This window comes from Rhynchophorus ferrugineus, unplaced genomic scaffold (assembly GCF_030347505.1).
Source record: "Rhynchophorus ferrugineus isolate W39M unplaced genomic scaffold, kcgeb_rfMv2 rfM7, whole genome shotgun sequence".
NCBI lineage: Eukaryota > Metazoa > Arthropoda > Insecta > Coleoptera > Curculionidae > Rhynchophorus > Rhynchophorus ferrugineus.
Window position 1 is genome coordinate 3,613,969 of NW_027472586.1, and position 16,315 is coordinate 3,630,283.

General features: G+C 32.5%; 1 protein-coding gene across 8 annotated transcripts in view; it reads right to left on the bottom strand.

Moving 5' to 3' along the window:
- The window catches only part of LOC143199517 (uncharacterized), a 180,369-nt gene that overhangs the window by 14,289 nt on the left and 149,765 nt on the right, over window positions 1-16,315 (bottom strand). For 4 of the 8 annotated variants that reach the window (XM_076409392.1, XM_076409396.1, XM_076409395.1 and 1 more), the window contains 5 exons: window positions 14,108-14,293; window positions 12,754-12,929; window positions 5,655-5,858; window positions 3,843-4,064; window positions 949-1,206 (listed from right to left, as the gene is read on the bottom strand). In XM_076409392.1, the coding sequence (XP_076265507.1) occupies window positions 949-1,206; window positions 3,843-4,064; window positions 5,655-5,858; window positions 12,754-12,929; window positions 14,108-14,293 (1,046 nt within the window). Of the gene's footprint in view, window positions 1-948; window positions 1,207-3,842; window positions 4,065-5,654; window positions 5,883-12,753; window positions 12,930-14,107; window positions 14,294-16,315 lie in introns of all 8 variants that reach the window. The other 4 variants (XM_076409394.1, XM_076409388.1, XM_076409393.1 and 1 more) reach the window with 1 other exon arrangement.

Here is a 16,315-nt window from a genome sequence, read left to right on the forward strand (position 1 = left end):
AAAAAAGATAAAATGATCTCTGATGAAAAAAAAACATTACTTTGATATACAAATGTTAATTAGGTGTATAAGGCCACTACATAATAAAAATGCGCCTAGAAATTACCTCATAGGTGGTGGGGAAAAGTTAAATGTAAATAAAAGATGGGGCAAAAGTCCCGCTACCATCTTGATTGCAGTTTCGCTTTAACCATTGTGTTGTGTGAAGCAATTTACGCTAATAATAATTGGGCTTCTAATTGCTTCCCCATCCACCGTATTCACCAGATCTGGCCCCTAGCTACTATTTCCTGTTCTCATATCTCAAAAGAATGCTCGCTGGGAAAAAATTCTGGTCGAATGAAGAGGTGATCGCCGAAACTGGGGCATATTTTGAAGCAAAGGACAAGTCGTACTACAAAAATGGTATCGAAAAGTTAGAGGGTCGCTATAATCAGTGTATCACCCTTGAAGGGAATTATGTTGAACAAAAAAAAATTTTGCCAACAAATATGTTTTACTATGGTAGGCCGGGGACATTTCGATTAACTGTTATAATGGACTGTAGTTTAAGTCCTTCGATAATATATGTATTAGATGTATCATAATGTTTTTGTTCCATTTTTCATTTATATTAGAATTTTGTTAGCTGTCGAAGGCAAAATGATCTGTTGAATGGTTTAATTTTACCAAAAAAGAAAACGTCACCAGTTCTTAATAATACGATCACAATAAGATTTTCAGAAAACCCTCAAAATTACTTCACAGTGCTCGAGAGACTCGACTTTTTTCGCAAACTGTCAGATTCGCTAACAGTGTTCCTGTTCACCAGATAAACAGAAATTGGTACCAAGAACTTAAAGAATTATAAAACAACATAGTTTTTCTCGGCTCAACCATCGATATCCAAGTTTTCATTTGCCCAGACCAGTAATTTTACTGCTGTGTTGGTATTTAATCACCACTCACCTGTATGGAATGTCGCTCAGGTTACTTTGTGAGTGCGAATGAGGCACTTTCGGCTCCTTTGACAAATTGGTGTGCGCTCCGACGTTGACTCCGAAATGCGATATCTCGTGCGCCGATCCGGACAAGCTGCGGTCGCTGCCGCGTCGCTTGCTCAGGGCTCCCGCGCAGGGTATCGTCACTGCCTGCTGCGCGGAGCCGCCCTGGTTGGCCTGGGCGCTGGATGACGCTTTCTTCTTCGTTTGACCAAAACCAAAAAATCTGCAGGAACATTCATGATACTGTTATGTTAAACTAACGGTTTTAACTGAGCAATACCAAAAAAATCAGTGTTTTAAGATATTTAATTGGGTATATCCAACGATTTTCACTGAGCAATACCAAAAAGTCAGTATATAAGACATCTAGTTGAGTATATGATGACTTCAGGTATGAAAATGACTTATATCAACTTATTGGCATAACGAGCGATTTAGTTTTAGCATATAATATAATCGTTTTCTATCTTTAAAATGATATTTATTGCGAAAAAATTATACAACATTTTTCTGTATCGATGTGGACATGATACATGATATAACATTCATGATACTGTTATCTTAAACCAATGATTTTAGCTGTACAATCCCAGAAAGGTTAATGTTTTAAGACATCTAGTTAAATATCATTGAATATTAGGTCCTAGATGATATTTATTAAGAAAAATTGTATCATATATAAGTTTTTTTATTATTTAATTATTACGTTGTTAATAGTCGTTTCCAACTAACCCACAATTTGTCTTTATGATAACTTAAATCTAGGTATATAACTAGGAGGATCCATCCGGCCTATCTCTGTCTCTGGTGAAATAATTTTTATACATGTCATTGCTGTATTTTTTATTATATGCACCTAACTACACAAAACTACACAAGATCATATGGTTCGATTCTTTTGACTCTGTGTCCTGTTCTGATGGTATCCAAAAGTTGCAATGCTTCAATATTCTCATGAGAATGGAGTCTTTTCTCATAACTCTTTGCAATTCTCTTGATTTCTTGACTGACTGTGGGTATCTGAAGGTCTCGATGTAGGTAGTCAGATCTATAGTATTTGGGTGCGCCCACAATAGTTCTCAGGAGTTTGTTTTGAAAAATGTGTATTTTGTTCATGTTATATATCCATATAAGTTTCAGTATATGCTTATATAGTAACAATCTATTATGTAGTGATAATTGTAATTTTCTTCCAATTAGCCAGTACATTTTCCTATATTTCAATTCCAGTTCTTTTCTTTTCTTCTTTATATGTTCCTTCCAGCGAAGTTTTGCATTGAGATTCATTCCGAGATATTTAGCGTTGTTGCTATATGGAATGGTAGTATTATTTAATGGTATTGGTGCTTGTACGGTCTGATTGTAGGGGAAATGCACATGCACAGATTTACTTTCGTTAATTTTTATTTTCCAAGCTTGTGTCCAATTATTTATATTGTCACTTGCATGTAATTTTCGTGTGGTTTCTTCACTATTGTCTCCGACAGCTATAACCCAAGTATCATTAGCAAATATAGCCATCGTAATATTCTCTATTCGTGGTATATCACAAGTGTAGAATAGACAAAGCATTGGTCCCAGTACACTTTCTTGTGGTACACCTGCTTTAGCTTCTTCTATTGTAGAGTAAGCTTCTTCTTGTTTAACTCTAAATATTCTGGCCGTAATGAACGATTTTAGTAGTTCGGTTTGTTGTTATGGTAACATTTTCTGTAGTTTATGAACAAGGCCTTCATGCCAAACATTATCGATATGTAGGCTTATGCTACATCCAAGAATATGGCTGAGCATACTTTTTACTTTCGTAGGTTTTTTTAATAACATCTGTTATTCTGTGGACCTGCTCAATTGTTGAAAGCTTGTTAATAAACCCAAACTGATGTGTTGGTATTAGGTTTTTTCTCTCTATGATAACCATATATAGTAATCAAAATTTTTTTCATAACTTTCAATACTGTCATACAAAAGTACAATTTTACGCCTGTTACACGTCTGTTCGTCTGTCATTAAAGATTCTGGTATGTTTGGAATGTTTTACATTTTTCTGGTACATTTCCTCTCGCTCCAAAACGGTTGCCACCTTTCAAAAGAACATCAGCAAAAGTTCATTTAGGTCTGGCCATTCAAAAGTAATATTTTGTAAGTGTGCTGATTTATGTAATAATCACTATACTTTCAGACCCCAAAACGTCAGACCTTTGACTTAAATGTTTTAAAAATTCATGAAAAAAGACACAATTTGCAGACGAAAAACGATGTTCCATTAATTCAGAGCTTCGCTAACAAGAAATATTACTAAAACCAAAAAAAGTACAAATTGTTTCAACGTCCAGCTCACTCCGCAGATTCTGCATCCTCAGATTTCCGGATCTTCTCGTACTCGTGGGAAACGGTTCATCGAACGAAAAGGCAATAGCTGCCGCAGCACTATTGTGCAGGTCGAGAATCACTGCAGTAACAGGATTTATAAATTGGAGGATGGTTTGAAGAAATGAACTGGAGTTGAGCCGAAAAACTAACTTAATTTTGCAACTATAAATCCTTTTTTCCATTTCCACGAACTTGTTGAACGTCCTCGAACTACGAATTGTACAGTTAATTAAACCAAACGAGAAATAAAAGCGAAAATTTACTGTTAATTAAAGGTGGATATTTCTTTTCCAACTATTGTAACATTTCTGTCTAACATATTAATTAGTTTACATTACTCTTATTGTATTGTGAAATTTATGTACACTTCAATATAAACAGTAGAAATATATTGCGCAAAACTGGTTTTCATTGAAAAAACAACAATATATATGGATATTCCAATAGCATTATTACCATAACAAATGCATATGTACCGTTACTACTTACCGTTTCTTCTGCAATGGTTGAATGCCGTTCGAGAGCAAGTTCTTGTAATAATCCGACCGAATGAAACGCGGATAACAATCCTTCTTCAGCAGCAAATTGTAGACGTGTTCTTGTGCAGCGTCGAAGCAGAAGCGGCTGTGATTCTTCATACCCTCCAGAACCTTGTCCATCGTTTGGTTGTCGATATTTACCTCCCTAGGTGATCCATGCTTAACATAATTCCTAAGAAAAAATGAGATAAGTAAGAACAAGTTTTAATTCTTCAAAAATATTTTAACGTCTGAAATACAGTCTAGAAATTTGAAGAAATCGAGTTTTTTTTTTCATAATTTCAAAATCTCACTGTACCCTTAAGAGGAATTTTCAAAATTTATTACTTTCGAGATATATAAAAATTAATAATGTATAAGAATAAATATACATTTTTTGAAAAAAACGCTGAATATATATATATATATATATATATATATATATATATATATATATATTATCAACAATATTCCAAATATTATTAACATCTTTTCTAACTCGAACCCTTGACTATAAACGAAAAGTAGGTGATTGATAGTCAACGTAACATTCCAATTAGAAAGCGTGTAATGAATTTAGTCACAATTTGGTTAAAAGAGATCTGAAATACACCTAACATAATATCTATAATAATCTAATAATATCTAACTTAAATAATACTGATGTAACTGCATTACTATTTTATTTGTTAAATTGAATAAACAAATAATATATACTATTATATAACAGTGCAAAAAAAGTATTTTACTAAATACATTTTACTATTATATTGATGGACTGCTGATTATGATGGATATATTTTTGCAAACAGCATATTTCGATGTATTTGCTTTTAAATCAATTTCAATTATTTTAAATAATGTTGGTTGTTGAGACACTTTCAACGTAACTGCAGGCTCTTGTTGTATATTTCTAATACTTATTCGAAAATTCTTCCAGTCACATATCTCCGTACACTACCAATATTCCTTAAACTTTTAAAATAATTCATGACAGAAAAAATAATATCCTTCAAACGAGGGAGACCGCAAAATAGATAAAGTGACTAGAACAAAAATAGAGTAAAGAGTAGAAAACAACCATAGGAAAGCCATAGTGAATAATCTATTAAAAAAAACAAAAAGAATAGTATTTAATATTTAATAAGATCGGTAAGAAGTCAAGAAAGAACTAAGAATAGAAGCTAGGATAATAAAGAATAAGAAACTGTTAATTTGACTAGGAATTGCAAATAAGATAAAAGATAAAGAGATAATGCAGCAGAGAACTGAGTGGTAAGAGCAAGTATTGAAAAGTTATTCAAAAGTTATTACAAATATAATTACAGGACGAACGATGGCACAAAAATATACAGAGTAATAAGAAAAAATATTACAGAAAGCGAAAAATAGGAAACCGAGAGTGGGGGTAAGTAGGCAAAATATATATAAGCAAGGAAATGGAGATGGAGAGGTGGAAATCAAAGAAAAATTTATAGAAACAAAAGGAAATTTTGTATAAACAAAATTTTGTATAGGATACTCTAAAAAAAAAAACATATAAAGCTTTAATAAGACCAGTATTAATATATGGAGTAGAAATGATGATAATGATAAAACGAATCGAACAACTAATAATAGGAGATAGGACAAGATTAAAAACCATAACTATGACGAACAAAAATAATAGAAAAAGGATACATAATACAAATTTGAGTACGAAAAAGATAAGGGGGCATAGAGTTGAGTATTTGGTACTGATAAAAAATATTCCTAAACCTATTCTATACAGAAAAAAACTTACTCGTAAATTTCCTGTATCTTCCACATCACCTGAGACTGGGACGACCTCCTCAGGTCGTTGACCGCCAGCCAGAACAGGATGTTCTCCTCGCTCTTCTCTTTCTGCAAATAATTGGTGAACTCTTGGACCCCAGTAGGGTCGGACAGTAAATCCTCCATGGACAAACCCCATTTCCTCACCCTTTTTTCCGTCGGCACATCCACTCTACAAACATATCGTAGCATAAAACTAATAAAACAGTAGAATTGTCCATTTAGAAAGCCACAGCGTTTGCATGCATGTTCTACTACATCTGTTCATCGGTGTGTGAGTTCTACGGTAAAAGTCTGAATGCGGCAAAATTATAACGAAACCAATAATTGCACTATTATTGCCTTGGTCGCCAACAGAAAATCAATCGTTGCTAAATACAAAAACCAAAAATCAATTCTGCTTTGTTGGTTGAGTGAGTGTTGGTGTACGCGCGTAATATCTATCAGGTAACGTTGTGAATCGACTTTTTCTCTCTTCGTTCTTACTGTTACTCGTGCATATTCAATTATTATGCATTTAAGATACGGGGGAGTGACAAAATATTATATTCTTAACAGGTCAATTGAAAAGTCCCCGGCCTACCGTAGTAAAACATATTTTTTGGCAAAATTAGTTTTTTTAATTCAACATAATTCCCTTCAAGGGTGATACACTGATTATAGCGATCCTCCAACTTTTCGATACCAAAATAGATCTCCATTCCGGCGATCACCTCTTCATTCGACGAACATTTCTTCCCAGCGAGCATTCTTTTGAGATCTGAGAACAGGAAATAGTCGCTGGAGTCAGATCTGGAGAATACGGTGGATGAGGAAACAATTCATGAATTTTTTCCATCGTTCTCACTGACTTGTGACACTGTGCATTGTCTTGGCGAAGCAGTACTTTCTTTTTCTTCAAATACGGACGTTTTCGGCGATTTCGTCCTTCAAACGGTCCAGTAACGCTATCTAATAGCCACTGTTGATGGTCCTTCCTTTTTCAAGGTATACAGATGCCATAACTTTGCCAGCCGACTGTTTGACATGGAGCCATGTTTCATCAATTTCACAGATCGTCGCAAAAACTCGCGTTTATTACGCTTGATTATCTTTAAACACTGCTCCGAATCATCATCGCGCGCCACCTACTACAGAGCTTTCTCATACCCAAATATTCATGAATGATATGATGTACACGTTCAGTTGATATCTTTAGGGTATCTTCGATTTCAATCAGTTTCAATTTACGGTCGTTCGAAATCATTTTGTGGATTTTTTAAATGTTCTCGTCGGTAACAACCTCTTTTGGACGTCCAATGCGTTCACCGTCTTCGGTGCTCATTTCATCACGTCTAAACTTAGCATACCAATCTTTGATGGTTGATTTTCCTGGAACAGTGTCCGGAAACTCGGCATCAAGTCCAGTTTTTGCTTCAACTGTATTTTTTCCCTTCAAAAAGCAATATTTTATCAAACACGCGAAATTTCTTTTTATCCATTTTTTTCACAATAACAAAAGTTGCTTCACTCAAAATGCTATAATTCACAAACTAATGATACGAGAGCTGTAAAATTGATACACGCATCTTTTGACGGTTAGGGTTAAATAAAAAACATATGGATTTAATTCTAGTAGTGCCATCTATGTGTCAGGCCGTGGACTTTTCAATTCACCTGTTATTATTTACTATAACACCAATAAACCATTTGTTACCCAAATTTGCTACGGTTTGGTCACTGATAATGTTTTGTTTTTCTTTGTTCTTACTGTTACTCGTGCATATTTAATTATTATGCATTTAAAATAAAAGGGAGTGACAAAATAATATATTCCTACTATTTATTACTTATTATTTTACACTGATTTTTACTAATAACTTCACTGAACTATATCAAATGGTTTTACTCTTTTTAATCCAATAAATATTAATTTGGACATTGTCGGCAATAGTGATATTGGTCGGCATAACGCTGTTTCGTGAGTTAGCAATCATAGTTACTTCAGCCACCTTCCATAGTTGTGCTACACTGAATCACTGAAGCAATTGGCGTACGTTTTGGTACAAGTATGGGACAATATATAGTTGGAAACTATTCAAGCACCATTCCGCCAAGTATTGCATCTATATAAAACCAAATGGTAATTACACTTTATTAAAGAATACATTTTCTGTACATATCAGGTGCTCATATTATTTTGTCCATCCCCCGTACACACTGAGACATTTATTACTCCGTAACTCATATTTCTTGGTTAAAAACCATAAAAGTAATTTGAAATATATCATTTTGCGTCGGGATAAGGACGACAAATCCCTCGGAGATGGAAAAAATATGGGAAAGTTTACACGAAAACTTCTACGAGATGTACTGTCAGATGAAAAGTTCCTTAACTCGGTCGGTCATGACGTGTGTCGTAAATAAAAACAACTGATATATGAGAAAATATGATGAGACTGGGACACGTATAATATATGAAGTGTTCTTGCAGAGGATTTTTTAAATTTCGCTATAATTGAAAATTAATATTGAGTAATCGAGTATAATGTAAGGTTTTTCATTAAGAGGGCGCTATGATGGAAATTCTGTATGATTGGGGGGAGTATAGTTATCTCTCGTGACATGACTTCATCAAAAAGATCTTGATGAATTAACCACTACCATTAGAAGCTGCAGCGACTATAGCTGGCTCTATAGATGCGTAAAATGTTGCAAATTGTCACTATTTAGTTTATAAATATATCAAATAACACTTTTTGAATGAACTTTGACATTGACATGAGAATTGAAAAAAATTCGTGAAAACATTAAAAATTAGATACAATGTAAACAAACAATAAATTCGATGGTTTTGATTGTCATTGGTGTCAATGTCAATTGGCCAAACTGAACGACGTATTATTGCAAAAAAAAAGACCAGAAATAGGGAGTAACAGACGCAAAAACATCATCTTACATGACAATGCTCGGCCAGACGTTGCTGAAGTTGTCAAGGATACACTCTTGAGCTCAAATGGACCAATAATTGGATCATTGGAAAACCAACATCATTCTTTTGACACAGGATTGCTATGTTGTCAGAAAGACGGGAAAAATTATGCGAAATATATTGATTAATATATATTGTACCAATTTGTCTAAATAAATGCGTTTTTAAAGTGACAGAAAGATCATAGTACGCTCAAGCACCTAATACTTCTTCACTTTTCTTCGTTTCTCCTAAAAACCAGCTGGTTTTTGAACGATTTGATTGATAATACTACTCATCTACTAAACTATTTTCTTAATATTATTTAGACTTTCAAGGAACACTAGGTTAGTGATTATAGATGAGACCTGAGGATTCAGAGGACACAGTGGTGAGTCCCGAAGAAAGGAAGATGCTAGAATTTCATATCACCTTTGTTTTAAGTGTTCAGTTTGGTCAACTATATAAGCATACAATATACATTTTGTAATTTTACACGATTTTATAACAAAGGTGTATTTATATTCGTAATTTAAATACAGTGTTTCTGACGCAGATATTTGCTAGTGTGTATGAATACATTTTTACAGTTGTGAATTTGTTAGCTGCAGTGCATAGTGATTGCGACATCAGTTAAAATTACCAATTTTTGTTACAGAATCACAAGTAATTTTTCTGCAATGTTAAAATTTTAAATCCTGCTATATATCAATCATGAATAATGATTGAAATATATTCGGAGATATAAAAATTAACCATAAAACGCAGTGGGCAACATTCACTTAATAATATTGAATAGTATTACAATCTTTAGTAATTATGGTTCAGTGAAGCCATACTCTGGTATGTTTGACAGGAGAGAGTCCAGATAACGTTCGAGGCAGGTAGGGCAATATAAAGGTAGATAAAGGTAGGGTGTATCAAAAGTATCGCTACCATTTTGATTCCCTAAAACTTTGCTCAAAGAAAAGATAAGTAAGTTTGGTTTTTATAGAAAATTTATTTGATCTTTACATTTTTTTCGTTGTGATTGAAAAATTATATCGGCTAAATGGCAACTGCGATTCGCTTTGCAACTTTCGGCTCTTTTAAAGGTATTTTTCATGATATCCTGCAACATCTGAGGCTGGATTTCTTCAATTTCGTGACGAATATTGTCCTTAAGATGTTGAGTCGTTTGGGGTTTATTCACAGAAACTGTTGATTGTAAAAAACCCCATAAGAAAAAGTGTGGTTCTGTTAAATCCGGAGATCTGGCCATCGCCACTTCGCGAAATTGGTCTTCGTCGAAAAACGTCATTCAATAATTAAATTAACGTCTATCTTGCTGAAGCCACATGTCCTCTAGTCCTTGCTCTTCCACTTTAGCCAAAAGAAAATTTCGAATCATGTCTTGGTACCGTTCAGCAGTAACAGTAAATGCAATGATCATTGGTCATTTTCAAAAAAATAGGGACCAATGATATATTCCAGCATGAATACCACATCATATAGTTGATTTTAGTGGATACAATGATGTTTCATGAATTAACTGAGGATTCTGTGTTCCATAAAACTGACTGTTGTGTTTATTGACGTCGCCACTGAGAAGGAAATGGGCTTCATCGCTCATTATGAATTTAGACGAAAAATCTTCAATTTCACCAGACAGCTTTAGGATTATATTACTGTAGTCAACTCGTTGATCAGGATCTCTCGGTAGCAATTTTTTGGAGTTTAAGATGATTCTTTCCAGCGATTTATATTAACTAATTTCTTCTTTTTATTTATTTCATAATCAAATATTGAAATCCTTGGGTATATAATATTATTTTTGAGTACACAATAATATATTTTTTACATTTCTGGAACTGTTATTTTGGAAGAAATATTTCGATTCCCCACGGAGAAACCTTCAAGAGACATATTTACTTGATATCAAATATGTCGAGTAAACATGGATATTGAAGTGTTTAGAAGAACATACACGTTAAAAAATACAAATGTATTTATCTCTCTTCTATAGAAAAATCAATTCCTAGGGACCTATTCACCTTTAAGTATTTATCATAAAATTACTTGAAAATCTATAAAAATACATATAAATTGTTACAAAATGATGAATTATGAACGCATATCTTAAATATCTTATGGGAGACATGTATGGCTTCATTGAATAAGTTTTACTGGAGTTATGCTACCTTATAGGAAAAATCAAAATTACTTATTCCCCAATTAGATTTTATTTGTTATATATATCGACATTTCCAAGAAATCATTAAGCAGCAAATACCTTAAAATCACTATTAACTATAAAAAACAACTCTGATTCTAAAATATATCATCAGATTTTACTTTTATACAAAACGACACGTACATATCGAACGTTCTAATTCGCTTTGGATATAAAATAAATTCAAAACAATTCACGTACCATGGAAATCGTTAATTATTCCGGCCAAGAGAAAAATACAAATGGGAAAAACTAAACCTCGAAGAATAGTTAAACGGCTTGCAACTGAAAAGCGTTTCTTTCTGCCCCTGACAGTAAATATCCCCTCAAAGGGCAAAACTTAATTAGTTGAAGTAATTGAAAATACTCTAAAACATTAAACATAGCCCAGAGCTAGGATTTCTTTCTTTGTTATATATATATATATATATATATATATATATATATATATATATATATATAACTATCAGAAATAACATATAGTCTATTCAAAATAACAGTGAACTCACGTCATCAAGTTGTTTAATGTATTGCCTGCAGCAATATGTAAAATCGTTTTAGCATCAAATAATGTTTTCGTTTTTATTCCAATTAAAAAGAGACACAATGCTGTAAACAGGCAACCGTTACTTTAACGCTTTGCTTGTTTTGATAAATTTCAAATGGCTGCTTATTATTACTCTGATAGAAAATGCCGAAGCCTGACAGAATAACATAGATAGCGAATACAATTTATATAGAAGAACAATTTTTAAAAGCATATAATAAAATCAAGGAAGATTTATTATTTAAATTTGTGTATTTGGAATCATGGATATTTCAGAAAAGAACCAATGATCACTCATGACAAGATCATAATAAGAATAGTGTCATTTAGTTAAAATGTATGAGGAGAAAAAGAATACTAGCTGTTTTGCAGATATGGCACATGCATTAGGGAGAAAGATGTTTTATCAAGAAAGATGTATACAGGTAGTAACAGAATAAACTAAGGAGAAATATAGTGATATCAAAAGGACTTTACAAGGAAACACTGTATCGAAGGAAACAAGAACTAACCCTAAAAGGTAAATATACTCTCTAATGAATGTAAAATATATTACTTGGATATAGAATTGTTAATTAGGTGGATTAAACCTTCAAAAAGGGATTAATGTAAATATAATAAAACACAACCCTAACCTACACACTATTATAGCTGTATAAATAGTTATAGTTTTATTTTCTTCGATAATATATGCATTAGATATACTATAATATTAAATTAAATTATATTTGATAACAGTATTTTTGATTAATTATTGTATTTAGGTTAGAGTGTTGTTGTATGTCAAAACCAAAATGAACTGAAACTCAGAATTGATGCGGCAACACTGCGGCGTTTTGACGTCATCAATTCAGATGACGCGAGTTCGCTGTTCCAGTGAACGGCCTATAGGTAATAACATAACCAAAAAAACAAACAAGACCTGAAGAAGCCAGATGATATTCTGTCGAAACGTTGCCATTCAACATGCAACCCAAACACTGTAGTTAAATCAACTTCAACATTTTTAATATTCAATATATATTAGGTCTGTTAAAAAATCATTATTTCTCCGTTTTGCGTATGGTTTACTTAGTTTTGTTGCAGCATCGCATCAAAGATGCTAACCAACAAAGAGAAAATACCGTTTTTCTGCGATAAAGGATTGTCATATAAACTCCATATCAAACAAAACAATATGGTCGATAAAAAACATGGACATGGACACTTCAAAATAAGAACTGAAACTAACGTTGTATCATATAAAACAAGGAATATTCTTGGGGTTGTTTCGAATGTTCTGGTAAGAAAGAACGAAAATCAAAAACCTAATAAAATCATATTAGAAGCAATCTAGTAAAACCGGAGGATGTACTTACAATGAGGCTGTCAGCTGCCAGTAGGTTACGTCCTCGTTGACCCAAGGGTTGGATGGTAGAGGTGGTACCAACAGGGGATCGAACTCGGAGTAGGTCTCCACGTGCTGAACCAGGTTCTCTAGAGCCTGCGATACTTTGATCCTTGTTCTGTATAAACTGGTCCTCAACAGTTCAACCTGAAAATGATATTTTATCTTATTGTTTACTTTAAACTATCTTGTGTTAATTTAGAAATTGGATAGCATTCATATTACAACTAGGTATTTATTATTTATTGTTTATATTAATAAAAAAGCCAAAGCATGCTATCAACACCATCGAACATATTGTCCAATTCACTTTGTAAAAACGTAAAACTTACTAATTTACTAATTAGCATTACATAAAATAAAAAGAGACGGAATGATGCCTGATGCGTCCGAATATATAACCGAATCAGTTTATAAAATTCTATTTCTGTTGATATTCGTCGACACCGTTGCCATATGTCTGCAAAATTATTTAAAACATGACTCTTTTTTAAAAACCAGCCCGAAAAAATAAACACTGCAGTTACTTTGAATAAATTCAATCAGATACACAGAAAAAGAAATCGACAGATGGCGAAATCGTTAACAAGTATTTGATATATCAAAAATTAACAATTCGGTAGTTAATTTGAACAGTGGTTCTAATAATGAAAGAGACTAAATGAAACTTTTATTGTGGGCTATTAATTACCAACTCAGGGGGATAAGAGCAGAAACAACTAAAGTTAAGTATATAATAAATATAGAATAACTGTATAAAATCATATTGTAGAGTGTGAGATATTTATGTCCATAGATATTTGTGTAACTGTTTAGAATATGCATGAGCGTTAGGTTAGAATTTATTAAGACATCATTAATACTGATTGTTTTGCAAATATAGCAAATACAGTGAGAATATAGTGGTTAAATCTAATTTATGAAGAAAACGTTCACAGCCAGTAACAGAAGAAATTCAGGAAAAATTCATATATCAAAATGACTTAACAGGGAAACACAGGAACCAAGGAAACAAGAATTAAACGTAAAAAGGTAAATACGCACTCTAATGAAAATAAAATACATTACAGGGATAAACCATCCTTAATTAAGTAGATTAGGCCACTAAGCCATACAACTAAATGAAAGAAACGTGTCTAGAACCCTACACCACAGGTGATGTGGCAAAAGAGTTTGCTGTAAATATAATTATTAATTAGAATTTTGTTATGTCCTAGTCAAAATAAACTAAACCTGAAATTTGACGCGGCAACGTTGCATTATAAGTTTTGATGACGCGCACTGGCTGTTTTATTGGAAGGACTGTAATAATGTTTCGTTCGTACCTCTCGTTTGCAGTCTTCTATCGTTTTCTTTCGCGGTTTTACTCCGTTCCAGCTCCTCGTCGGCACCGGAACCTGTTCCAGAGAACTGGAAATTCCTGGTGGGGGACGATACACCCTCCAATAGGCCTTCTCTTGGGAGTCGCTTACCAGTTTATCAGGTTTCTTCATTGCCTTACTATGTTTTACCTGTAACAACGTTATTAAGTTAATTGAGCATTCATTTAAAACGGTTTCCAACGATTTGTTTGTTTTTTCGGTTTTTTCCCCCAATTAATTTTAAACCTCGAAACTTTATAACTATATTGTTATATATATTCGTTTCAGATGAACATTCTAAACAATAAAATAGGGGAAACTATGCAAATGAAATGCTATTTTCTTATTGGACGGCCGAATAAATTGCCAATTTGCCGCCAGCCGTGTGTAAAACACAAATTTCATTCTCCTGCCTAACGTTAACTGAAACAGTTTGCAAAAGTTTTCGTTCGATTTGTTTAAAACTGTGTAGTTTACAGAAGGAAAGTTCAACTCAAAAGGTCGTGATGTAAATTTTAAAATAATATCATAATATACATTTTCCAACACCTATATAAATGAATTTCTTTAATATAGGGTCTACGAATAACTTAGTGAGGATGTCTTGTGACTTTGGATATAGATTGAGATATATTGGTGCTATTATTCATCGTTAACTACCAATTTTCTCCATATTTCATACAAACTACATATTCTGTGATGAAAAAACTCATTATCTCTGGAGACACCCCAAGAATAAATACAATTTAGTTCAATTCTGTTCAATTTTAACTGTAAATTCCATACGTTCATGCACTTTCAACCTTGAATATCAATTAACTGCAATCAAACATATGGAGAGTTTAAATTTTTTTTCCAATAACGCTTAAACAGACCAAAAGGTTTCTATATATATATATATATATATATATATATATATTAAACTATTTAAAAAACGTAAATAAATATAATTACGAACACGTTTTTAAGATATCATGGCACAATACCAAAAAATCAATATTAACTATAATATAACGTATTAATTGTAAAGGCCTCCCAATGTAAATTACTCCGTAATAAACCTTACTAATTGTATTGTTGTCACCTGAATATATTATTAATGAATATATACAGCTGTAATCAATAGTACCTGCGTAGGTTAAATTGACCACTCCATGAATAACTGGCAATTATAACTGAGAGGAGAGCTGAATAGAGATGTAATTCTCCGATACCTGACACAAACACGTTTATGTTTAATTATTATACTCTTCGAGATCGAATGCTTTTGTACTTGCATCGTCCTAGTTTAATTTTCCGTTCTTCAAAACTGTACTTGACTTATATGTGTCTGTTGGTTTAACGCGGACTTAGATTTGAGGAACAGACAGATTTCACATGATACCAGATTAGACGAATGAGGAAGATCGGTCAAGAGTAAGACATAATGAGAACTGAAAATTAAACGCGTTTAAATATCAAAAACCCCAATTAGGATATGAAATCCTATGAATTGTATTATATATTTTGGTAACAATAAATTTCTAGTCACTATATATATGTGGAAAAAGTGTCACGGTTTTTAACTCCAGAAGTACGGTAAAATTATTAAAATATATGTTTTTTTTGGGACCAAATAAACGAAAATTCATGTTAAATTACTTTAAAATTTATACTATTTGAGATATGTGATATAAACCAAAATTCGCTTTTAATACACTTTTAATACACTTTAAATACACTTTTCATCATATAACGTAAAAACTCAAGGTTATATAAAAATTATATAGCAATAAAAACCTCGAAAATTGCAAAAAATCACAAATTTTCACGACTATATGTATGGAAAAAGTGCTAAAATTTTTTACCTCTTATAAACAGATAAAAGTCTCAAAATATACGTATTTTGGGACGAAAGAAACGAATATCCAGTTTAAATTGCATTAGAATGCATAGTTTTTAAGATAAGTGACGTAATAAGAAATTCGGTGATTTTTTGAAAATACACTTTTAGGTGTATAACTTAAAAACAAGAAGTTATCTATCAATTAATATATTACCATTAGATTCAGCATAAAATTCTTTATAAACCCTGTAAATTATATTACTCTGTGACCACTAGAACAAAAATAGCAGTAAAAACCTCGAAAATTGCAAAAAATCACAAATTTTCACGACTATATGTATGGAAAA